General features: G+C 29.7%; 1 protein-coding gene across 2 annotated transcripts; it reads right to left on the bottom strand.

The window, feature by feature from the left end:
* Positions 1-4,770: 4,770 nt before the first annotated feature.
* Positions 4,771-26,159, bottom strand: LOC122717403 (protein jim lovell). 2 transcript variants are annotated; one of them, XM_043941439.1, is made up of 3 exons: positions 26,093-26,159; positions 15,842-16,202; positions 4,771-6,277 (listed from the first exon to the last, which is right to left on the bottom strand). In XM_043941439.1, exons 2-3 carry the CDS (start codon positions 16,030-16,032, stop codon positions 4,807-4,809), a joined length of 1,662 nt encoding a protein of 553 aa, XP_043797374.1. In that variant the 5' UTR covers positions 16,033-16,202; positions 26,093-26,159; the 3' UTR covers positions 4,771-4,806. The 2 variants fall into 2 exon arrangements, with proteins under 2 accessions (XP_043797374.1, XP_043797375.1); XM_043941440.1 differs by lacking the exon at positions 26,093-26,159 and adding an exon at positions 23,663-23,697.
* Positions 26,160-27,810: the final 1,651 nt, after the last annotated feature.

The raw sequence follows: 27,810 nt of genomic DNA, 5'->3' as shown, positions 1-27,810 counted from the left end.
AAACGCACGATACAATTAATGACCGTACGTTTCGCAATTAATAAAGAAACCGAATCGATAGTAGACGCGCCCTCTTCCTTTCTTTCCTACTCCCCCCTACCCATTTTACACCTCCTCCCCTATATTTACACCTTACGCGACAATGCGACGATATTTCTCGATACCATTTTCCCTTGAAAACACGCGCACACGTATGTAATACACGTGTGCGTGTGTGCGTACGTGTCACATGAGAACATGTATTTCTGTGATTGTGAGTATACATATTGTATTGTATGTCCGTTGCGTATGAATATGTCTGTATATATCCTTCTTCATACAATTTCTCTCTCTCTCTCTCTCTCTCTCTCTCTCTCTCTCTCTCTCTCTTTCACACGCGCAATCGTACTGTCGTCAGAGAGTCATCATCATCATCATTATCTTTCGCGCACGCACATTTTCTCGCATGCCTTTCACTTGTTCGATTTTGTTTATCGTTTATCGTTCTTTTTTTTTTTTTTTTCCCGCGAAATATTAACACATTCGAGATTGGAAGAGGCGGCAAATCTTCGGCTCGAATCGAAAAAGAAAATTATAAAAGAAATGTAATATTGAGGTATATCGACAAAGACACTCGTATCATAGAACAAGCGTGTACAAAAGGAAAGGATACGTAAAAAATTCTTTTTTTATCCATCATTTTAGAATATCGTCTCGAATGTGTTAAATGCTTGTGAGATTCTCTCTTCCTCTCGAGGGGGCTCGAAACGCATTCGAATACTATTCTTCTTAATCAAAATATCCTGTATCCTTCGAGATACGTCGAAATATATTAGATTCTTATTAAATGTTCTTTGATTATTTTTTTAAAATTATAAAGATATAGCCATATGCTTCATAGGGAGTTAGAATCGGGTCTGATTTATTTATTTATTTATTTTCTTTCCTAACGAGGACGGCACAAAGAAAATGATAGAACTTCGATTTTCACGAACTACGTGCCTTGAAACATATCGAGATATTTCGATCAAGAAGAACAGTTGATTATGTTTCGCGATCAGGAGCAGGTCGGAAGTCGTTCCCTTCATTTTCTTAAAAGTTTTTCACGAACAACGAAACAGACGTATTTTTTTTTCTTTTTTTTTTTGTTAAAGAGTATCTAACTAACAGATCCATGTGTTTTACGTGTTTTCCTTTCCCCCGTTTAACTGCAAAATAATACTGAAGTCTGCACATGGTGCCTATCACATATGTCTATTACGCAGTCTCTTTTAATTCACAGTCATTCCAAGTAACTCATACGCACGATCACATCCTGCACAAGCATACATTTTTTTTTCTGCATTTTTCTTTTCTTTTTTCTTCTTGTTACATACAATTACAACTCGCGATCCACAGAGAGATATCGGATCAAACCATAAATAACATCGTTTTTAAAGTATATTTCCCATTTTTCGAGCATACTTCTAATCCCCTTTCCAAAAGGATTAGATATTAACTCTAATTTCTTATTTAAAAACTTTTGGATCAGAGAAATGTATATTTGTTACAATTGCAAAAAAATTCTTTTGAAATTCATTATCTAATACTTTATCATTGTACTTATCATTAATGCTTGTAATCTCATTTTTAAAAACTTTTTTAAAAGGATTAGATATTAATTCTAGTTTTTTCAATTTGTGCGATCTCTATTTTCTTTTTTTTTTTTTAAGATTTCGCAATTTAAAAATTCTAGATCAGAAAAATGTATATTTGTTACAATTGGAAAAAAATTCTTTTGAAATCCTTTATTATATTAATGCTTATATGTAATCTCTTTTTTAAAAAGATTAGATATTAATTTTAATTTTTTTAACTTGTGCGATCTCCATTTTCTTTTTTTTTTTGCAATTTAAAAATTATTGGATCAGAGAAACATATATTTGTTACAATTGCAAAAAAATTCTTTTGAAATTCATTATCTAATCCATTCTTTATCATATTAATGTTTGTAATCTTTTTTTTAAAAGAATTAGATATTAATTCTAATTTTTTCAACTTGTGCGATCTTCATTTTCTTTTTTAAGATTTCACAATTTAAAAATTCTAGATCAAAAAAATATATATTTGTTACAATTGGAAAAGAATTCTTTTGAAATTCATTATATTAATCTATTCTTTATCACATTAATCTCTTTTTTAGGGATTAGGATTATTAATTCTAATTTTTTCAACTTGTGCAATTTCCATTTCTTTCTTTTTTTTTTTTTTTTTTTAAGATTTCGCAATTTAAAAACTCTTAAATCAGAGAAACGTATATTTGTTACAATTGCAAAAAAATTTTTTTAAAATTCAAAATTTTTTTCTAATCCATTTTTTATATCTTCTATTGATTAAATTACAATTACGATGATTTTTTTAATGTAAAATTAAAGATTCGTCCCAATTAAAATTGATCTTTCGAAACGATATTATTTATGGGATGATCCAACCTTTATTGCTCTGTGCAACTGTCTCGCCTCGTTTTCGCACGCATTCCCTAGATTTCTCGCTAGCATTTCATTAGCTTACTCTCGCTCTTCTTCTCGTCAACAGAGTGGATAAAAAATTGTTAAAACCATTTTCGACATGGTCATGCCGCCTCGAACGTCTTCATTTTTCTGCGAGATACGAAAAAAAATAACGTAACGGTACGCATCTACGCGTAGACCTCTGTAAATGTAGAAATGTTAACAATATTTGTCGTTTGGTCATGGTAGCTTGCCACCGTTATTTATTATTAATTAAAAAACAAGAAAAAAAAATAAATTAAAAAAAGATTGCTAGAGCTAATTTTAAAAAAAAATTTTTTAAATTATTTCTATTATCAATTGTCGAGTAAATTATTATGTCAAACGAATAAAATAAATGAAACGAATATATATATAGTATATACATAATCGTAATATATATAATCTGTACAATATGCAATGAGACGTGCGGTATAACCCGTCGAAGCAGTTATAAACTCTTTTAAAACACCCTGTATATATATAATATATATATAATATTAATAATCAATAATAATATCAGTTTGTATTGTACAGGCTATTTTGAGGGCTGAAAGCCTGTGGTCTCTAATATTTTACTTAACCTCCTTGAACCCATACGCTTTCTCCCATCATTATATTCTACTTAAGTTATTCTTTAATAATATATTTTAATCTCGCTTTTTTTTCTTTTCTTCTTTTTCGCTAAGTGTAGCAAGGTATTATGTGACATAACCATCTTATTATTTAATTTAACCATCTTTCGCTTTTTTTTTTGTTTCCTATCGTTTCATCACTCATTCTCATTTTTTTTCATTTTCTTAAGATTCATTAATGAAATAATCATTGTAAATGTATTATAGTTTTACGTTAACTTTTTTTTTTTCATCATTACCATTACTTTTACAGTTTAATATGTTAGCTTTTTTTTTTCTCTCTTTATCTATCGTAGATTTGTCTGTGGCTATCCCTGATGTGTTAGTTACCCTGCGCTTCCGTCTGGTTGTCGAAATATTGTTTCTTTTGCGAAATTGTGGTCTACGATTAAAATTTCATCATTTGTCCCCGTGTTTTAAATACGAATTTTGTTCCTCTTATTTTTCTTTTTCTTTTTTTTTTTTTTTTCCTCTTCACGTACTCGTGTTCTCGTTTCTTTCTGTTTTCTTTTGTTTTGTTTTCTTTTTTTGCTCTTCCTCCCACTCCCATTCGTCCCTCCTCCTCCCACTTTTTTTTCACACTCACTCATCGAACAAAGTTTCGAGGAGCTCGCCAAGATTTTACCGATCAAAGATACACAACTACGAGGTTCACAGTCTTTGTCATCGATCGATTTTTTTTCTCGAAATTTCAAAAATCGGCCGATTGTTCGCGCGTTTATATCGAGTTTTAAAAAAAGTATTACATCACGTTAAAATACGATTGCAATTGGAAAAAATTAACAGCGATCGAGGAAACAATTATAAATGTATCTATATGTATATATAGATATATGTATATATGTGAACATATGTACATATGTATATATATATACATATATACATACATATATATATACATTCATGCTTGATATTGTACCGAAAACCGGAAACGAGTCGTGTAACCAGGTCAACTGGTAGCCATGCTTCCATAACGAGAGAGGAAGAAACAGAGAATCTTGGCAAGCTCGCGCGACACTGCGTGTGTGTGGTTATTGTGCAAACACCCCTGTATATATATCCCACCCCATTCTCCTTCCGATCGTAATCTAATTCCATATGAAATTGACATAATTTGTCCGTTTATTGCAGGTCTATTACTCTCTCGTCGCTTCGGGGATCATTATCAGGGATGAAAAGTAAAAACGAAAATTTCGAAAAACGACGACATTTCGTACGATGTCTCGTATACGAAACTGAACAGCATCCAGTTTAGTTAGGATTAATGATAAGTATCTTGGAAATAATTCTTCGAATGGGAATGGAAGCTCGTCTGAACGCACTCCAACAAGGGGGGCAGCAGCAGCAAGAAAGATACGAAGGTACTACTACATTGCTTGGTCAATCTCTCTCTCTCTCTCTCTCTCTCTCTCTTTCTGTTTCTCTCTTTCTCTTTCTGGTTGATTGAAACAACGATATTAATGGAATAAACCCGGTTGTTAAGAATATAATGGTTGTCGACATATAATAAATAGATATATATGTATATATATATATATATATATATATATATATATATATATATAGCTATCGTATCGCAAAAATAGAAATCGGCGAGAAGTTGGAAAAAAAAAAAAGAAAAAAAAAAAGAAAAAACAAGTTGGTTTGCGTCGGATTGGTTCGATTTATCGAATATGATTGTCAAACGAGTAACGATCGTTCAACGCTTCCGCGGGGGCAAAGTCGGGGAAGAAACCGTGCGGCAAGTTGCTCGTGAGCAACGAGTGATGGGGGAATCCAGCGTCGTCGCCCGGATGGGGCGGCAGGCCAGCAAGGGGGTGGATGATTTGCGCGGGCGGCTGGACGGCCTTGTCGTTGTTGTTAAGCGAATTCATAACTACCTCGCCCGTAGTCGCCCCCGTACAGTCCCTTCTCAGCTGTTCGAGTTTCAAACTCTTCCCATATTTCCCCCGCACGTACATTAACAAGCTGTTGTACGGGATGCCGAATATCCTGCTTGCCTGCGACGTGGTCATCTTCTTATTCCAAACGTGCTGCAACGCCTCGGTCAGCTCCGCGTTCGTCCAAGACCTGGGCGGGCCGCCCCTAGGTGCGCTGTGCTGTCCTTTCGGCCTTCCGACGGGGAGGCCCCTGCTACTGTGGTCGCCCCACCTGTGCGGCGTGTCACCGTCGCCCCTGTGCTTCTTTGGCTTTTTACCCGGGTGGTGAGTCCCGAGGCTGGCCGCGCCGAAAAGTCCGTGCAGCGCTTCCGGTTTAAAACTATCGTGGAGATCCGCCAAAAGGGATCCCCTGTCTAGGGCACCTACATGAGGGAACAGTCCACCACCTAGAGACACGACACCGTCCAACGGGAATATGGGCGTCACGGAGCTTTGTTGCGGTGTGAGTGGAGATTCTTGTTGCTGCTGTTGTTGTTGCTGGTGCTGTTGCTGCTGATACGGATGCGTTGTCCTGCCGGTGGGCGAGCTTCCCTCCCGCTGCGGACGATGACCCTGAGACTGTTGTTGCTGCTGTTGCTGCTGCTGCGATTGCTGATGATTGTTGTTAGACCCGGTCAGATCCAGTCCGCTCGCAGGCGGGCTCAGACTCGGCGGTGGATGGGGTCGGCTCAGATCTTGAGGGACGAGCTCGACCGATCTCCTCCGCGGCCGTGCTTGCTTCCGCCGCGGCAAAAGCGGGGATCCGCAACTTTCACGCAACTCGCGTATCCCAAAGTTCAAGTGGCCCATATGCGGCAACATATCACGGTGGTCCCTCGCAGGGTGGAAAATGGTGGGTGTCGTGACGGGAGGTGGTTGTTCCCGGGTGGACGGGGGCGCGGTGCTCTCGGACGCGTTGTCATCCTCCTCGGGCGTACCTTGCCTGGCCCCCTCGGGCGTCGAGGGCTCGCCCAGGAGGAGGTCCGCGGTCGGTGTTTCCGGTGGTGACGTAGGTCTCGGTTCCGACAACACTAGTCCACGCACCTGCAGGCTCTCCGCGGCCCTCATCAGGCCGGGAAGCTCCTCGCGGCCAACCCTCACCTCGCCACGGTACATAAAGTCGATCAGCGCCGCTACCTCGTGGCCAGGGAAGTCCTTTAGCACGATCACCGGATGTTTGCAGGGATGCTCCGCAAATATCCTCTCGAAGAACGGGCTGCAATTCAAACGGTTTTCGCTTTTATCGAGTATCGAGTTGTTTTATTTGGTTTTTCTTTTTTTTTTTTTTTCGTTGAAATTATTTTAAAAATATGTCAAAAAACTTCCTCGCTACGGGAGTTTTTTGATAATAAAGAATGTTTAATAATAATAAAAAGAAAAATTGGAAGCGTATTTTGTTTTTATTTAGAAATGTTTTATTAGCGCCTCTAGAGAAGTTTAAAGTCAATCTGTGTAAAGTTGAACGTACGATTAGAAAAGGAATTGAAGAAGTTTCGAACTTTTGATATTTAATTATTCTATTAATTCTATGTAATGTATTCTATGTAATTGTATGTTATTAAAATAAATAGCAAGTGAAATGAAAATATCATTCTTGGAAGTTATTAACGTATTTATAATGAAAAAAAAAGGGGGAGAAACGATCTTCGATTTTGATTTTATTGTCGAATTTACAGATATTTTTCATAATATTAATATCGTGCAATGTAACTAAATTAATATTTTATCATTAAGAAGAATTGGCTTCTTCAGGTAGTAGTGATTCGTCAATCTTGTTTGTCGAACATATGTCATAGTGTTTACATAAATAGACAGACTTATGAATCATGCTAGCACAGGTAATACAGACGAGATATAAATCAAAGACATTCAACTTTTATTACAGTGTTTCCCAACCTTTTTGAATTAACGACATATTGTAAAAATTTTTTAAATTTTTACTACACATTTAGAATGAAAATTTTTATTCAAATGCTTGAAATGCTAAATACATATTTCTTTTATAGCTATTATTGTTTGTTATTAAATTTTGTTTAAAAAGATTTGAAAAATATTTATAATATTGATAAGAGATCAGAATTTTGATAACAAACCTAGATATCGATAAAAATAATAATTTGTAACCAATGATGATTTTTAATTTTTTAATCGACTTGTCATTTAATAGATTGTATTTATGAAAAATTTGAATGTACACGATATGACGAAAAATATAAAATATTCATACTTCATTTCTTTAATCTAAAATTATTCATGAACATTTTATTTTGTATAAATATTCGTGATCATTGCTTATAAATATTAAATATGTTTTGTAAAAATTTTAATAAATTATATTCGATAGATTTATTTATATATATTGATTGAAAAACACTGTTCTAATATGAAGTCATTGTCTATTTAATTTGAACCACAATGAATAATCTCGTAAACAAATACAATAGTTCATAATCTTTTCGAAGTGATAAAATTTTCTTAAAAACATTTTTGATTTTATCACAATTATCACAAATATCACAATTATATTAAAGATCATAAAAAACTAGAAACAAATATATTTATTCTGACTAATAATCAACAATAGATAGTTAGTCGAATAATTACAATTTATTTAATTCCCATTTAATAACTATTTAATGATATGGAAAATTTTGAATAATTTCAAGATACTTTTGTTTTATATTATAATTTTTCTTTTACCACGATTTGTGAAAAATATATTATTAAAAGAAATATTATCAAAGCAAATCTTCGTTTCCGTATAGTTTTATTATTAAAATATAAGACAAAACTTCTATAAACAATTATTATTTAATTCTTTTTATAAATGATCTTTTTATAATGATCCAATATCTTTGTGACATAAAATTTAACATTTCTTTAATTCTTCTTGTATCATTACAACAATACATAGATAAAAAATCAATTGTTATTTATTTTTAGAATTCGTATATTATATTAAGACATATTATGCATTTTTGCCATTAGTTCTTTTTTTATTTAAAATATGAGGTGGAAAGTTAAAAGTTAGATATCAAAATTATATTGATATTCTAATTTTTATAATTGATTGAGAGTAACATAAAATTAATTACAGAAAAGATAAAATTAAAGAAATCATTATATTAAAATAAACGTATCGATTTATTACATCGCGTATTACATATTTAAAAATATAATTTGTTTTCTTAAATTTATTTTTTAAATTTTTGACATTATCTTACAAATTTTTCAATCACTTTTTCTTCTTACTTTTTTTTTTATTTTCTTCTTTTCTAATATAAACTGTATAATCAAATAAACTATTATATTTTAAAAATCTATTAATAGAGAATAAGAATACGATTTTAGTACAAAGCTAATTTGTATCCAATCTAATATTCTATATCTAACAGTCGTTCCAGAATTAATTTTGCATATAAAAAGCGATAAAATCATTGTATATCTATGAATTTATTTCAAAAGTAATACATAAATATCATCATTTTCAAAATATTAATGGAAAATGAATTAATTTTGAAAATTAAAACACATTTGGATATCTTATTAAAAAAGGAAATCTTCATAATAAAATATTATTATACATTTAAAAATCGTATTTTTTATGAGTTTAGATCGTATCGTGAAGAACTATTTTTCGTAATGATTCGTTTTACAAAGTTATCATAATGTATGGAATGATTGAATAAAAAAAAAAAGAAAAAAGAAAAAAAAGAAGTATATAGAAGGTTAATGAGCCAAGTACACGAACCATATTTATGATAATATGTTTTAGATATTTTTTAAATAACGTTGTAAATAAGAATGACAAATCACTATCGTTTGAATAGAGTAATATTTTTTTGTTTAATAATATAATCAATATTAATTCACAATAAAACTATTTATGTTATAGAAATTACAAAAATTTTTTACGTTACAAAAATTAATATACTTAAATTACGTTACAAAAATTCTTATTGTCGTAAGAATGATAATAATATTGAAAATATTATAATAAAAATAATTCATTAATTTATATTGTTGATATATAATTTTCTAGCAGGATTTAAGTATTTGTGTAACGAATCTTTGAAATATATTAAGCTTTGGGCCTATAAATATTATCATGGTAAATTTTATTTTTAGCAGCCAAAGATCTGTAAAAATAAGATAAAAGAGATACTTTGTATTTGCATGAATGTATCTTTATCTATTTATATATGCATCTATATAAATATATCATTAGTCAGATTAAGGAATTGAAGAAATGAAACATATTTAGAAAAAAAAAAAAAAAAAATATTAGAAAAATCATTATCGTTTGGTATTTTAACCATTTACAATTATAACTGAATACTGAATATATTGATAGAAAAAGAAACTCTTTATGTGTTTGAGAAACATATCTAATGATGAAAATGAAAATAGGACTTTAGATTTCAAATTACAATAGCATTAAGTATTCTGTTGATTAAAAAAGTATCATATTAATTTAGAATCAAATATCAATCAAAACAGTTTTATTATTTTTTTATAACAAAAAAAGAAAATGCAAAAGATTTAAAAAATAAATTTTCATTTATCAAAATAATTATTCTTATCTATTCCTGCTTAACAGAGGAAAAAATTATATCGATTTATAAAACTTACGATTTCGAAAAGTGAAAAAGTTTTCTACGACATTCTATTTTTAGTTCTGATGATCGTCTAGCTTTGACAAAAGTTATGTATAACATAATTTGAAAGGAAAAATTCAAAAGAACATGAATTGAACGAGGAATTCTCGTTTATATCGTTTTTATCGAATCTTTATTTTTATGACAACATTTTGGAAATCTTTTCTATATTCATTGTAATTGAAGTATTTGTAATAAGTAAAATTAAAAATTTTAAAATATTAAAAAAAATTTTAAAAATAAAATTTTAAATATAATCCAATTCAATCATTTGTAGCTATTTCTAGAAATATCTAAAAATTTTTATCGTATATTTCTTTCATGAAAGAGAAAATAATACTAAAAAAATATTTTGAATTTACAAACAAGAATTTTTTATTATCTAATAGTAGATATGTTAAGTAAAATAAAATCAAACAGTAAAATATTTCGTATTATATATTGGTAAACAGAAATATCGGATCATATTTCAATTTTATTCTTATTTTTCAAATAACTTATCAAATTGATCTTTTGTCAAATTATTTTTCATCTTTTAATATGATGCGAGTTAAATCACTACTAATATATTTTCCTCTACAAATATTTTTTCCTCTATATATTATGTATTTGTCATGCATAATTTAAACGATGCGGTTTCTTGACCGATTCGAGCTGTTTAATCAATTGTTTCATCATCTTGTGTAATTTTACATGTGTAAAATTATTGTACACGATAAAATCACAAATTCATACATGTTTGTCAATAATTAAGGGAGCATCCATATCGTGTAACACGAAAAAATTCGGTAAGAAAATTATATGGATATCTTAATAATATATTTATATTGGAATAATGAAATTTATTTCTTTAAATATATACATTTTCTAACAAAAATTAAAAAACAGACTAATCGCATGAAAATTTATTTACATTTTTTATCTTCTCAGATAAATAGATTGGAATTAAAAATAACATAATAAAAGCTATAATCAATATCATTTTATCAATAAGTAATAAGTTTTTTTTTCAAATGTGTTTGAATGTGTGAAGAGCAAAAATAAAAAATATAAAAAACTTTGCGAATGATTGATTTATTTTTTAACTTTTATTATTTTAAATAAGTATATAAATACTGTACATGTAAGAAAACATGTTCAAATTATATGAAATGAAAAAAAAAATATGAATTCTTGGAGAAATAAATATAGAATATACAGAATAAACATTTGACAATATTATATAAGTACCATTTTGTTATTTAAAAAACATATATCTTTTCAATATCAATTTCAATTCGATTGAAATAATATGAACGATTTGGCAACCATTTTTATAAAAATAACTACTAAAAATAAAATAATGATATTGAACCAATGTTATGCAAATTTTGTCAAATAAATTTGTAAATATACAAATTCTTGTGATTTTACACTTTCTATATTCTTCTAAATTTATTTGATTTTCTTTTTTTTTCTTCTCAAAATTTGAAAACTATCTCAAGATTTGAAAGCAATGGGCAATGTCCAGAAAATATTGTATAGCAATAGAAGCATTTTAACATTGTTATTAAGATTGAAACAGTGTCTCCGTCGGTGTATAGCTTTACAAAAAAAATTATTTCGAAGAAAATAATGTATATTTTTTACGAAAAGATTTATATTTTATAATACCAGTCTTATTGCTTTTTAGAGACAGCATATATAAAAATTGGATTAGATAAATATGAAATTGTGTGAATGTAAAATGATGTATTTAATAGTTAAAACACATGTAATTCAAAAAAAATCATATCATTTGAATTAGTATATATATAGAAATATTATATAATAGTGTATTAATATAGTAGTAATAATATACTATTATATAGTATTATACTATACATTATATTATACTATATAATAGTTTTCTCTACACTTTTTAATATAAAACTAGTTGTCACTTCTTCATCAAGAATATTGTAAGTTTTTATTCATATTATATATCCACTATGATGGAAATTAAATTTTGGCTCTTCACTTATGTGATAGAAATCCATTACATCAGCTTGGATTGGATAAGATTTAACATTTAGTAAAGATTAACATTTAGTATTAAAATATATTTTCATATAATTGTAATAGTTTTTTTTTTATATATAACTTTTCCATCACGAAAAGAAATTTGTTTTACTTTAATATCTTACTAATAAATTTTTTGCTTCTATATAGGATCGAAGATCATCGTTATCAGCTATTTTCTTTTCAATAGAAACATATTATTCTCAGTGCAATTACAGAGAGATTATCAACAAGTTTGACCTTATTTTATTTGAAAATTATTATTTGAATATTTGAAAATAATAATTTGGAATTATTATCTCAATTAATTTTATATTCAAGTAACTTATTTTATATTCAGATGAAAAAGAATCATTTTTACAAAGAAATTTTTATTCGAATTAATTCATTTAAATTCAATAACAGCAATTTTTATTACAATCTTGTGATTGTGAGAGTATAAAAGAAGTGTATATTTCTAATGCAATTGATAATATTAAAAATTAAAAAATATATGAGAAATTATATCAGATAACGCTTGTTGTGAAATTTCATAAATGAAATAAAAAAATTATTTCATTATAAAATAATTCAAAGAAAAATTGTGCTTGTTTAAATAAATTAACGTTAATAAGAATCTTATGTTGATTTTTAATATTGACTTGTATATCAGAATTCTATATTCTTAAGATATTTTACTTTTGTCTGATAATGATCGTCATAGTCAATTTTTTAAAACAGAATTTCACAAGATTTTCATACATTTACTTATATAAGCAAGTGTATCAAAACAATTGTCTATAACATAATAATTAATTATGAATCAATAACTGCATTTCAATTATATTAGTTTTTGAATGTAAATTAATATTCATATTTAATATGACGACTATATTGTGAAATCTATCTATATCAACGGTTGAATAATTCGAATAGCATTATATTTCTTGAAATTGTCAATAATTTTCAATTATTTATTCTCATGAACTTGTACAATTTCTTTGCTCTATCTCTGTTCCGGAATAGAAAAAAAAGTTAAAAAAAGTTAAAGTTAAATAAAAAATAATAATAAGACCAGTTGTCAGAATCATTGGAAATAAAATCCTTGATAGGCAAATAACTTTTTCGTTAATTTTCTAGATTTCGTAAGCTTCTATGTATATTCAGAGCTATGAACACACTTTGTCGAATGTATGGCCCCCCAACTATTCGCTTATTTCTTTTAACAACAATGAAAGTGGTGAAAGTAATTAACTACTTGCTGAAATCGTGGATGGAATTGTGTAACTATGCATATTTTGTCGAAGTGAATTGTATGAGAACACGATACGATAATATTTGAAAGTTAACTTAACTTTTATATATTAGTACTAATGATACTTGAACTGTAATCATTATTATAAACATTATCTTCAAATGTTATTTTTTATTTTTCAAATAATCTATTTCAAAATATTTATTTATACAAAATTTTTAGCTGCCATATGTTGTATCAAATTGTGGATATGATGACAAGTAATAAGCTTGTCTTTTTTTAATTACATTTAAAAATATGAATTTCATGATAATCAATACATGGAAGTTTGAAATTTTTCTAAATTTATTCTTTGATTTGTGTTCATTATCTATATTTTTTGTTCTCTCATTTCAATAAATGTTTGTATTGTTTATTCTAAGTCCACTTATTCAAGTATCTTTTTGACATAGATTTATCTTTTTGATATAGATTTTATCATTATATTAACTATCAATTTATATTCAAAAATAACATAATTGAAATGTATATCATTTATCTGTAACTTATCAATTTTGTAATAACTTCATTCATATTATTCAATTATTATAATATATTATAATTAATTAATTGTTATAACATAATTTTACTTTGGTATTTGGTATTTTTGTTGTAATCGTTCAGGCAAATTTGAAAATCTCGTGGAATTTTTTTCTTTAAATCAACTATAATGATTAATTGCAATCATATCGTTATTCTTATATATAACAAACATTTATATTTTACATTTTTCAAAAACTTTCACTATTTCAAACATTATATAAAATAATAATTTTATTTATAAAATTCATAATAAAATCAAGAAACAAAAATATGTATCTTTTATTTTGACTTGTAGTTTTTAGTTTTAGTATGTAAATTATTATAAGTGTAACTTAATATTTATTAAAAAAAAAAATTAATAGAAATTCAAAATCTTTAATATATCGTATAAAAAAGGTTAATTTTATAAGTTAAAATTTCTTATATGATTTCTAATTCAAAAATGCAATTTAAGAAAAAAGAAAATATTTTACGCTGTCTAATTCTCAAGATATTTCAAAATATATGTTTTCAACTCTCAATTTTACAGGATAATTTCACATTTTCATCTCAAAATGGAATTTAATCGATAAAAAGAAAAAAATATGTATCAAATATATATTTTTTATGAGTTTAGAAATCAATTACAAATATTAACCATATATAACCATATAATTAGACAAAAATTAATTTATCATAGAAATCTTAGAAGCTTAGCTCTTATTTTTTAATTTAACTTAGAAATCTGAGAAAACTGCTTTTTCTTAAGCTAATTTAGTTTAAAAACACCTTAAAAATCAATGGAGATTCAGCATGTGAAAACAATTTATTTCCAATCTTTCAATATTTAATTTCTAAGAAAAATTATTTCTAAGAAAAATATTTGTAAACATAAATATCTTGAAATTAGATTATAACTTATTATATATTGTAATTGTATCGTAAACAACGGTTTGAGTTTAGTTATCAATAAACGGTTTAAAATCGAATTTCGAATTACAAGATGATATAATCTAAGGTTGAATAAGTTTCCAGTAAATATATAAAAAAAAAAAATAAATAAATAAATAAAAAAAATTCAGTAAATTATATAATAGTTTCAAAAAATAAATATTTATACATATTTAAAATATTTTAAAACATGAATATATAATAAATTGATTTATTTCCGCATATTATTTTTCATTTAAAAATGACATCAATCCAAATAACATGATATATTATTTAAATATATCATTGTTCAAGTATTTTATTTATATATTACTCAAGACAAAGCGTTTTCAATTATCAATAAATATCATACGAAACAAGAAAAATAAGCAAAATAATGATATTACAGCAGATAAGGTAGAAGATGAGAACAGAGATAGAATAAAGATACCTAATATAACCACTTGTATCATTTACTCATTCAATATATCATATAAAGAAAGTGTTAAAATTTATCACTTTTTATATTATATTAGTATTTAATCATGTATAAAAAGATAAATTGCGATGCCATGTAATCAATAATTATAAAAAGAGAAGTACTTCAATAAATGAACTTTATTAAATCTAAAAATTATTGAATCTCTGATAATTTTACATCACATTCTTGAATTTCATAAATGCACGTACACATACTAGAGCTATTTAATTAATAATGTGCTTGAACAGTTTAATCGACTGAAAGATTATTTTTTTATCTTAATGAAAAAGTTTTTTTCTTTTTCAATATACTATTTCTAATATTCTAGTATTTCTAATATGATTTAATCATAATTTCAATATACTATTTACTATAATAAAATTAATATAATAAAAACTATTAAAATTTATAAAAACTATTTAAAAACATTTATAATAATATATAATAAAGACACATATAAAAATAACTTCAAAATAATTAGCATACACCGAATCAGTATCTCTTAAGTAAATCATATTAGATATATCTTTTTTAGCTTTCAATAGTTCTAACTTATATAAAATACAAATAATTTCTCTTTATTTAAATACCAACTAGATGCAAAAATATCAATCATCTTCAACAATTTAATCCCTTGAGTTATATTCACAATGAGATTAAATCAAATTCCAAATTTTAGTAATACAAATTTTCACAAAGCAATACAATTTATTCTTCTTTATCCTCTCTCTCTCTCTCTGCCAAGAACGCAGAAAGTACGCAAATCAACTTTTGCTACGTCATATTAGGTTTCTTTGCCCTCCATATACACAACACCACACACACACACACACACACACACACACGAAAGATCGGCACGAAACAATGTTTCCTTACCTGCAGGCACTAAGAACAACCTTGTGCGCCCTGAGACTAGTCTCGGCGCAGACCAGGGTCACGTCAACGAGTAATTCCGCGTGTAGCAACGCCTCGAAGGCCTGAAGTATATGCGTCTGATGATTGTTCCATCGTAAGGAATAGTGCGACTGCAAAGCCATCCCATCAGGACTGTCTGCGGCGCTCGACATTTTTTCACCGCCGCTCGTGCCGTTAGCGGAGCCACCTTGCTCCGCCTCGTTCTCCTTCGTACCTCGAGGTCCTTCGTCCGTTTCTCTCTTCCATGCACGCACGCACGCGGCCACGCACGTATCGTAAACAATGCCTCCCCCTCGACACTATCTTGAACGCCGCTGTTCTCCTGAAACACGAAAAATCCTTTTGCTCAATTCGGCTCGAGTTCGATCGGCTCGAGTTACGACGGTATGCGGATCTGGATTAGAGATTAAGTAATTTTATGGTAATTATTCACGAAATAGGTACGCCTCCTTGATCTCAATGATCTTGAAATGTGTTGTCGGTGAGTCATGATTCTGACCTTTTTTTTCTTTTTTTTTTTTTTTTTCTCTAGATATGTCTTGATCCCGCAAAAATATACGCGTTTGGATGTTATACACGATAGTAATTTCCATGTTTGTGATATTGTTTATCGTTCGAATTAAATTTTAGGTTAAATATGTATTGTATGGACGAAATATGAGAGAAGGAGAAGGGGTGGCAATAATTTCTCCGATTATGTTCTTTATTTGATAAATAGGATCTAATTGATTTTAACAATTTCGAATTATGTTATGTTATGTTATGAGCAGGAATTTTTTCTGTGATATTTGTAAGAAATAGTTGTCATTGAATTTCGTCTATATACGTTCATAATACGTGCGTCAATATCATATCATCTTATCTATTGTTTATAGAAACACATTGCAAGGCAGGCAACTAAAATACATAACGGGTGAACTGTTAAAAAGTAAGAACTTTTTGATGAATTTTGGAATAATCGAATATTCTACGAAATACGAAATACGAAAATAAAATATAAAACAACGTTTAAGCGAAATTGTAATGATAAATATATCAGTTATTTTATTATCGCATTTCCAAAGAATCCATAGAATATTCAATTTATTTTATATAATATACGATTTTTATCTTCTGAAATTAAGTTAGATTAAAATCTATGTGCATGAATATATCATGAATATATATGAATATATATAGCATGAATATATACAGATATAATATGTATAATATTGAATATATTTTTGTGAATACCATAAAAATTATGGCTGAATAATTTGATTATAGCTACTGAGAAAAATCGTTCAGAATATTGATTTCAACAACATATTTCAAGATTATTGAAATTAGCGAAATGTACTTTTTTGTAAATAATAATTATTTAATTGTTCGGAATTCATGAATCATCAAATACGAAAATTATCTTATTAAATTCACATTAAACATAATTTAAAAAAAGAAATTTACTGAAACAATGAATCTCAATTAATCAGATTTTATATTTAAATTAAGAGAGTTTTCAATGAATCGAATATATTTAGATATTTGATATTTAATTTTTATTAAGTGAATATCCCAATATTAAGTTCGGTTGAGATTAAGAAAATTATTTTAATAAAATGAACAAAAACTAATTTCCGATTTCATTTATTATACAGTTATTTGATAAAAAGATGAATTAAGATAAAAAAATGAATTATAAAGAAGAAATGATAGTTATAAAAAAAGATATAGATGTTAAGATAAAAAAATGAATTATAAAGAAGAAATGACAATTATAGGAAAAGATATAGATGTTTTTGTTTCTTAATTTGTTATGATTTTTATAAAAATATAAATTATTATAATTTATAAATGGATTAAAAAATTCTTATCAATATATCTGCAATAGTACATTATTTTTTCAATCCAATGAATATCGGATACCATATTGTATCTTCTTTTTCATATTAATTATATCACACAAAAATTTTCTCAAAATTTTTAAATATTTATCTATTTTAGATTGCATACAACAAAATCTCGATTATCTGAATTAATAGAAAGACAAGAATAAGGAAATTTTCGAATAATGGAATACAGATTTTTCTTAGATGAATTATTCTATATTTTGAAGAAAATAATACGTTTATGCACAATATAATTGAGATAATAGTATAAAAGATAGTTTGCATTATAAAATTAGAGATCTCATACCATTTTTGTACAATCAAATTGCATAAATTTTTGTAATATTTTTGTAATATGTAAAAGAACGTGCATCCTGCAAATAATTTTCTAATTTCATCCATTTGTTTTTTAACGTTACTCTCACTGCTTTCTAATTTTTTAATTATTTCAGTATTTTCAATTTCGTTTCGTTACTTAACATATTTGTATGCACTATATGAACGTATTCAAATTTTAAATTAAATTTTATTTATATTATTGTGAAGATAGAGAATACAACTATAATTATGATGTACAATTCAAACAATAAATTAATAGAAAATTAATTCAAATAGAGATTCTATTGTAATTAAATGTTGAAAAGAAAATTGTACAAGTTTGCAATAATTTTGTGATACAATGATAAACGAGCATTTCACAGAGATCAGAACACAAGAAACACAAAATGTACCATTGAATCAATATTTATTTCTATAGATTTTTTTTTATAAAAAAATGTAATATTAAAAAAAATTATTTTAATATAAAATATTTAAATAATGCTTTTGTAAAAAATTCAGAAATAAAATAGTTCGAATATTATATTCGAATATTATCATGATTTTATATCTGTTTATACAATGAAAATCACATGTTTCACATTCTTTTACAAAAGAATAATTTTTAATTTTCGTATCGGTTTTCCTTTATTTGATCGTAGAGATTTTTATTTCAAAAATATTAATGATCACTAACTTTTGGTATTTTATCAATTTTGAAAATATCGTTAGTGAATTCAACCGATTTCTCTTTTTCTCAAATAATATTAAAATTACTCTCTTTTAAAAGTAATTTAAAAGTAATGTAAAAGTACAAAAAGTAAGAAAAATGAATTTATCGTGTTTTTTTTTCAATCGATAAAACGTGTAATTGAATAACGAAAAAAATTTGCAATACAAGGGAAAATTGAGAAAAGACATGCGGCGATTGGTTGAAAATTATGAAAAACCAGAGAAGATAGAGCATTCAGGTTAATACTGGAATTGAAACATAGAGATTAATGGTATTTGCGATATTGGCGATATATTAATATCTCATCCGTTTCATTTTCCGTTTTATAATGGATAAAACACTATATTTCTTTGTTTGATGTTACAAATAGTAATCTTATAACTATCCATTAAGTTTATTTTATCTATTAGAATTTTATATTTGAATTTTTTATCTATAGATACACAAAAGTGAAATTTGGAAAAACTTAATAACAAATATATAATGTTCAAATGAGTACATACCTATGCTATTATTGTATTCGTCATTATTAAATTCGTGGAGAAAAACATGGTGAATATTTCATATCATGTTTCTTCTTCCCGTTTATCACAAAAATATAATATTATTAATTATAGTTCTATTTCAAACCATCGTGCTTAAATTTAAATTAATCTCATATTCAATTCAAAATTCAATTCAAAATTCTTTTTCTTCAAATTATTAGTCTGATATGTTACGAAGAATCAAACACGTATCTAAATATAATAATACTTTTAAGAAGAAAAAATGTAATATTTGATTTATTCATAAATTTGGTAAATTTGTAAATCGATTCAATTTTATTTTCAGTAAGATTATAAAAATAAAAAATGAATATATACAATATATATATAAAACGAAGTTCAATCATTCAGATCTAATCAGTTTTATGATACGGCTAGTTCGTTTAATTACTTTTTGCTAGACGTAACAGCATTTAAAACTCTTACACTTAGAATAAATAACTCTGCGTTCATCATAAATTTAAAATTTTTCAATTAATTTATTAAATATCGAATCATATCTTAATTTTATTTTCGAATATTGAAAAGAATTTTCAATTCTGTTCACCAATTAAACAAATATGTGATAAATTATATTTTTAGAATGGTAAGAATAATTTCATGAAAAAAAAAAACTTCAAGATACTTTTGTGTGTGTGTGTGTGTAAAATTATCATTGAAAAGATCATTGAAGATATGAAATTTCTTACAAATTCGAAACGAAAGATATGAATCACAGATACATTAAAAATTACTATGAGATTTTAGAATTTTTCTTTTTTTTTTATACATTTTTATTATTCTTTTATTGTTTTTCTTACATATTCGGTTATCTTATCAATCGAGATAAAAATTACCGATCGTACGAACATTTTTGCAGAAAAATTCGACTGCGCAATTTAATAGGTACAGATACAACAATGTATCACGAATACAAAGTTTATTACATTTTCGATAAAGATTTTCATCGGAGCATAAAAGGAGAACATTAACTATCGACGAATTAAATTCAATTGGGCGGTGATTTAGCTGTAATACATGTAATTTTCTAGAGAAACTCGTGCGTGTATATCATTATTATCCGAAAAAAAAAAAGATTTATCGATATATTGTTATATTGATTTATTATCCGGCCAACGAAAATCACCAATTCGAATATTCAATTTTACATGGGATCATTTCCCATGCAACAAACAATTCATTAAGCTGGATGCTCCAAGTAATATTACACATATTAATTAACTTTCTTCGAATGAATGATCTACGTCAAAATTTGTTCTTTTCACTTTTATGTATAATTTCATTCATTCTCCATCATTCTTTAGAAGGGCACACAAAACAAACAAAATATGTGTGTACTCGTCTTAATGATAATTTACAATAACATAGTTGGCATAGTGATTTTTCGAAAATTATAATTATATCACGTACGTATACAAATGATTAAATTTTTAGTGAAAAATTATATAACAAGTTAAATTAATATCCAATACAATAAATCTTTCTGATATAATATATCAAGAAAAAATACAACTTTTGGTAAAAAATATTTAATCAGTCTTAAAATATATCTTTCGATATCTGTCACTTGTCTCTGCATCGACAGATTTCGATTAAATTTTTCGTATATAACTGATATAAATTTACAATACATATCGTTTGATTTTTCATTATAGTTTTAGATAAGAAAATTGTAGAAATTTTTACTTCTTCATGTTTTCGATCATAATTATAATTTTTTCAAAAATTTTTTTACGCGTCATCTAGTAATCCTTTCCGAAAAAAATCATTTTGTTTAATCATTTGTCCAATTTTAAAATTTAAAAATTATTCCATTTTGAAGAGAATCAAATATTTTTCAATCAGAAGTTGTATTATTTCAACTAATTAATTTTATTTTATACGATATTATGAAATAAGAATCACATATTTCAATTTTATATTACATCAATTACAAAATAATATTAACATATCAGAAATAGAAATATATGATTCACTAAAAAATTCTCAAAATTTTTACATACAAGTAATTCTTTATTTTCAGAATTTATTCAAATTACAATATTATGTATGTAAGACATAAGATGAAAAATTAAAATATACAGAATATTTTAAAAAATAAAAAATTTCATTTCTTATATCGCGTATCTCATTATCAATGTTATTTTAGAAATAATATATGTGCATTTTCTTAAATTTTGTTGATAAATCTCAACCAGTTACGCATTAAATTCTTGTAGAATCGAAGATCGTTGTATAAGAAATAATAAACATTGCATAAAGCCATATTAATCCATCAATAAATTTTTGTCGTTCAAAAAATATTGAGATCAAAGTCCACATAGATAATAAGGAGAGAAATATCGAGCGAATTTTCATGACTTAATTTGTTGATTATGGAAAATAGAAACGAAGAACGTTTGAAAATCGAAATTCGTTCAAGTTTCAACGATCGGCAATCGTTGAAAAAAAATATTTATAAAAGAAAATTGTTTGAATTTCAATTTTCCTGCAGTTACAGGTTTTACGAAATCGCAGTACGTCACTGTGCGCCTATCGAAAACTCATTGCAAGTTTGTTGTCAAACTAGCACGTGTTCAACAAAAAAATGTATATAATATAAATTTAATTTTACTTTTTTTCTTTCTTTTCTTCATTTTTAATACATATCGTTTATAGTAACGTTTATAATAAATATTAGACTTCAACGAGAGGATACACAGTATCAAGACAACTACAAATTTTAACATTCTAAATATTGTTTGGATGATTCTAACCTCATACAATCATCGATATAAGTATATTTTGTATGTAGCACAAATATCATTTAGATATTATATAGATAGTAATAGAATCATATAGATTTGTAAATTCTATGATACATTTATTAATTTGAAATAAAATTTTCATACAATGAGTTTGAAATATAATTTTACAAATACAGCATAATTTAATTTCCTCTATTCATAAATGATTTATGAATTTTTAAATTATTATTATCATTCTAACTGTTCAATGAGTTACGAATATATTTCTAATCGTCATTTTTAAATTTTACTACGTAAAGATCGTGCCAAATAAGTAAAAAATCGTACTTTTGTATATAATTTATAATATTGAGATTTCACTAAACATAATTTTAGATTTGTCAATCGCATTTTCCGAACGCATGCATGTGTTATAATACGATGTTTAAAAGTTTAAATTTCATCACGTGAACATTTTATTACGACATGAAATGAAACGAAATAGATTAGAATAAATAAAATCACGATTAAAAATATCGAAGAAGAGAATCATCGTTATCGTTCACGTATACGCAATGTTACTTTCAACGATCTTTTTCATTACTTTTCTTTAAAAATAAAACTATGAAGCAACAAAAGAAAAAAAAAAAAGAAAAACTAGACTATTAATTTGTTACCTCAAATGCTGATTCCGCTCAGGGCGGACACTCGACTTATCTCTTTTTCACGTTTTTCATGAACATTTCACCTTAAAAGTAATATATCACAATCCATTTTCACACGATGATAATAAGCAAAAAGGTACACACATAGCACTGGATCTTCCGACAATAAATCGAGGATCATTGGAACTTCGTAATTCCATCAATTGACACGATTCCAGCGAGTCTTTCTTCTCCACTTTGTCACCTTTTTCGTACGAAGAAAGTGGAATGATCTCCATTATAGAGAACACCAAGCATGATAGAAGATGTAACTTACACTGGTAATTGATTGATCGAAGAAAACGTACGTATATAACCTTCGAGTGCGTACGATTCATTGGCGGGAAAATCAAATACAGTCGGCGGGCCGCATGGTAGTAGCTACTATGCGCGGTTACATATATATGTACGTCAGAGGAAGAAGAGTCTCCTATGAGGAGTCTAGAAGAGGAAAGGAAAGAGAGAGAGAGAGAGGGAGAGGGAAACAGAAAGCGCGCGCGAGATAGGATAAGAGAGCGTGGCGCCCCTAAACGATCAGCTGATTCCTCACTGTCACCTATCGTCTTCTCAGTAAAAGCACAAACATGTTCGTCGGTATAGACGTTCGCCTTCTTTGCGCGGGACACCCACGTGTACATATATACATATATATACATATATACATACATCACTCGATTAGTCACTGTTGCTCGATACTCTTTCGCGAAATATAATTACTCGGTTCACCATAAATACGATCACTCGATATCGATAGCGATCTCTTAACAGTTGGAAACGAATTTTCCTTTCAGCTGAAGAGGGAAAAAAATCAAGAAACAAGAAAAAAAAATAAACAAAATTAAACGGAAAAATCGAGCGTCACTAAATAAATGTTAAGAGAAAACTGACCGTATCGTGTGGGTTGCGTGTGCGGCACAGCGGCGTCGGCGACGGCCGGTGAGTGAATGCGCCGTGACGTTAGGCGCCCCTCCTAAGATCCCCGCCCCTCTCGCTCCTTAAACTCCTCTCCCTCCCACATGACAACGTCGTCTCTCTTTTCCCGCACGATACACGCCACCGCTCACTTCCTCGCGCACTAACTAACCAACTTCCCTCTCTCTTACCGGCCGCCTCTCCCCCTTTCTTCCGCCAACCCCCTTCTTCCCGGCATGCTTTCTCCTCTTCGTCACTTTACCGCCCCGCGCGCAAACCTACCACCACACCTCTCACCACCCCTGGCGTGTGTCCTGCCGCTCCAACCAACATTCGCGGACCGCCAACTACCCCTTTCCTTCCTTTCTACTTCGGGCAAATCTACTGTTCTACGCGAGACGCGCTCCTTCTTGTTGCCCTAACTCGCGCGTTTCCTCCTCCCCCCCGCCTCTTCTCTCTCTTCCCCCTCCCTCTCTTTCGCCCTTGCCTATCGTTTTGCTTTCGGGTATGTTCCCCTTTCGTTGAAGGTAGCACGAATCTACGCGCTCATCCGATAGAAACCGATAAGAAACGTTCGACATATACACGAGAGATTCCTACCAGGGACGATCGGAACCCGGTATCTCTTCTCCTCTTTTTAACCTCCCCTCTGTCACCTTTTTTGAAAACGTCTGAGAGTATATATATATATATATATATATTTTTTTATAGTTCCTAACAATCGTTGCAGCAGATTCGAATCGTTGATTCAATGATTCAACGAATTCTTTGGAGGATGTAAATATTGCGGTCGGGTCATTTTCGGCCCATTCGATTAAAAAAGCCGGTAATAATGATAATTAGATGATAAAAATTAATTTGAATACATCGATACGAGATATCTTCACTCGTGAATTAATCATTTGTTTAGATTATTCGAAATTCTTAGATTTAAAATATCCAAGGAGAACGGATGCGAGGAGATTATTGGATGAAAGAAGATGGAGGTAAATGATATTGGCTCGAAAAATTTGAAGTTGGAGAAAATTATGATCGTGAATCGGGGACGAATAAATACTAAGCAGGTGTCGTAAAGATTTGGAGGGCGATGAAAAGCGAGCGACGAGGAGTCAAGGCCGCCGACGGAGGTGGCACCAAGGGGGTGAATTCCAAGTTCAGGACCTTTCGAAGGATCCTGGCTCGCAACGGGACACCATAGGGAGGTAAGAACTGTGTAGATAGTTTCCCTCTTCCACCTATACACTTGTGCAGCCTCCCTCATGCCTCCGTGTCCGTGTGCGTTTATATAATGCCGCCAAATGCTCTTACGTCTTGTCGATTTTGTCGACGCGATAAACTGTGAGCTTCCCTTTCCTTCTTCCGTAAATCTTTTTCCTAACTAGATTCGAGCGGATGGGGCGAACGTTATTTAATGTCAATTTGGTTAAAAGTTATTTTTCAGCGTTTGGCTATCCGTGAATATCGGATTTTTCGAGGCAAGTTTTTCTTTTGGAAATATGGAAATATAAGAAACAAAGGAAAGAGAGAAGAGTCTTATGTTTAAAATTCGATGAATAATCACTCGTTTCTAATTGAGATATTGTACGTTTCAAAGAATTCATTTCATTAGTCGAGCAAGAAAATTATAAGTACATCATATAATGTTTGTTGTTTTTAGGATGGATTTAGATCCTATCAATCTCGAAATGTCTGTATAACAAACATTGTCAACAATTAATACGAACGAATATTGTTATTGTTTGTTGTATTTTTTACGTTCTTTCAATGAAAGAGAAAACGTAGAGGATACAACTTTACTCGAATCTGTTCAACATAGTTTCAACAATCAAAAAGTTCTTATGAAAGATTGAAATTGAAATGAAAAATCACGTGGATATATATTAATTATTACGATTCTTCAATATCATTTTTCAATTAAAATTAATTATCTAAAAATTTCTATAATCAAATATAATATATATATATATATATATATATATATATATATATATCGTAAACATTTTCAAGCATGTTCCACCATATTGAAACTTTTGGAAACGGAAATGAAAACCATGCAATATTACCATTTACACTAACAGAATACAAACTTATAAGTTTGTACCAGTTTATATTATCTCAAATTTTGTAAAATCGCGTATCACGAACATTTTAATGCGAATTTCAATTATCACAGAGAAAGCTTTTACAAAGATTTTTCCCAATTTTCCAGAAAAAGCACACAGAATTTTTCCTCTACCTTTTTCTCTCTAGGTAGAAACGAAACACGTTTTCGCAAGATTTTAGAAATCGTCGCATTTCAACAAAAAAAAAAGGCATAAACATGGTCACGTGAGGATCGGTATAAAAATAAGAAAAAGACAAAAAAAAAAGAAAGAAAACAAGAAAAAAATATCCCTTCTTACTTACCCGTAAAAACGAATAACTTGGCAGGTACTTCTGTATCGTATACACGTTCCGTTCACGTAAACAATTGCTTGATCCCAGTTTAAAAATTGCGTCGTTCAATACAAATCACCATCGTTCGTCTTCTTCGTACATGCGATCCAAGATACAAGAACGATTAACATAATGCAACTCATAATGCGACATGTCCACTACTACCATTATCACCATTAATCCCTTCTCCTATTTATGCATTTAAAAAAAAAAAAAAAATACCACCAGTCACTCCTCCTCTCTGCAACTCCCCCCCTGCAGTATGTAAATCACATTGTCCTCTTCGTCGAAAAACGTGAAACTTGACAGATGTTACACGAGGAGCACGTATCACAAGAAACGGTCCACGTCCCGTGGGATGATCCACATTCGTCTCGACACATACAACTACTACGCGTTGACCAAACGGATGGCCGGTGATCGTGATTTATCATTGACTGAGCGGGGGTGGTATTCCTCCTTTTCCTCCCCCCTTTTTCCTTTTCTTTTTTTCTTTTTTCTTCTTCTTCTTCTTCTTCTTCTTCTTCTTCTTCTTCTTCTTCTTCTTCTTCTTCCTCCCTCCCTCCCTTTCTCTCTTCCGCACAGCCGTCCGTGTATCGTGGACGCGCGTGGTCGATGCACGCGTGGAATTCCGCAGGTGGTGGACGCGGCGCGTCGTCGACTGTCGACCTCGGTGCGCCTCGGATGTGTGATTGTGCAAAGGTGGGCAGGTGTGTGCGCGCGTAGATGCACACACAGGTGTGCGGTCGAGTGGCGGCGGGCGGCCTGGCTCTTAGAGCAGTCGCGTTGTGACTGCCTCTTCGGACTTGCCACTGAAAGTGGAGAACGAGGCGAAGAGTCCCACCTCCTTGTGCCACCTCCAACCGGGTGGGTACCAGCCCATCGGACCCTCCTTCTCCTCTCTTGTCCTGTTCAACCTTTTGCTTCTCCACTGCACGCCGTCCTTCCGTCGAATGCGTTTCGCCGATTCCTATATATATATATATACGTGGTACGTAAAGTACTATATATACACGAGAGCAGCAGCACACCTTACCTCTCACGTGCCTATACTCTATCCCGTACGAAAGCCACGCTCCGAATGTTTGCCGATTAGCGCGCACGCTACCACGCTTACTCACCAAATTTCCTTCTACTACCTGGCCGAGGGACGGGCAGGAGGGAGGAGCGGAAGGGGGAAGGGGGGAGGGCAGTAGTTTTGCTACCTAGTGCTCTGGCCTAGAGCGCAGAAATTCGGCGCCCTAAATATTATTGCCTTCGAGGGAGGTGTACACCTGCTTCACGACAATCTCCCATCCTATTCTTATGCACCCGGCTCGCATTCCCTTCGTTCAACTGACCAACATCATCCTTTGCGTGGGGGCAGTATGAAAAGGATTTGTAATCGAGGCTCCATCTCTGTCCTTAGGATTTGCCCCTTCTCTTTGCTCTTCGTTTCGTTCAATTGTCCCTTGGATACGACAGGTTGTTTCGGTGAAGATTCTTCACGGATAGATGATGTGCTTCGAGACAATTCTTCGAGAGAAGAATGTGTGTGCGTGTAGAGTGTTGGCCTCGGTGTTTGTCCTTTGTTTTTCGAACCGTTCGTTGTTCGAGTGTATCGGGCGAGAAATTTGAACATTTCGTTATTACTGGGATTGATTATTCGATTTTTGAAAAATTAAATATTAATAATGTGTCGATGTTGA

This window comes from Apis laboriosa, unplaced genomic scaffold (assembly GCF_014066325.1).
Source record: "Apis laboriosa isolate Shangri-la unplaced genomic scaffold, ASM1406632v1 scaffold507_cov147, whole genome shotgun sequence".
In the NCBI taxonomy this organism is placed as follows: Eukaryota; Metazoa; Arthropoda; class Insecta; order Hymenoptera; family Apidae; genus Apis; species Apis laboriosa.
The sequence above is the reverse complement of the archived record's forward strand: the minus strand, read 5'-3'. Positions and strand labels throughout refer to the sequence as shown.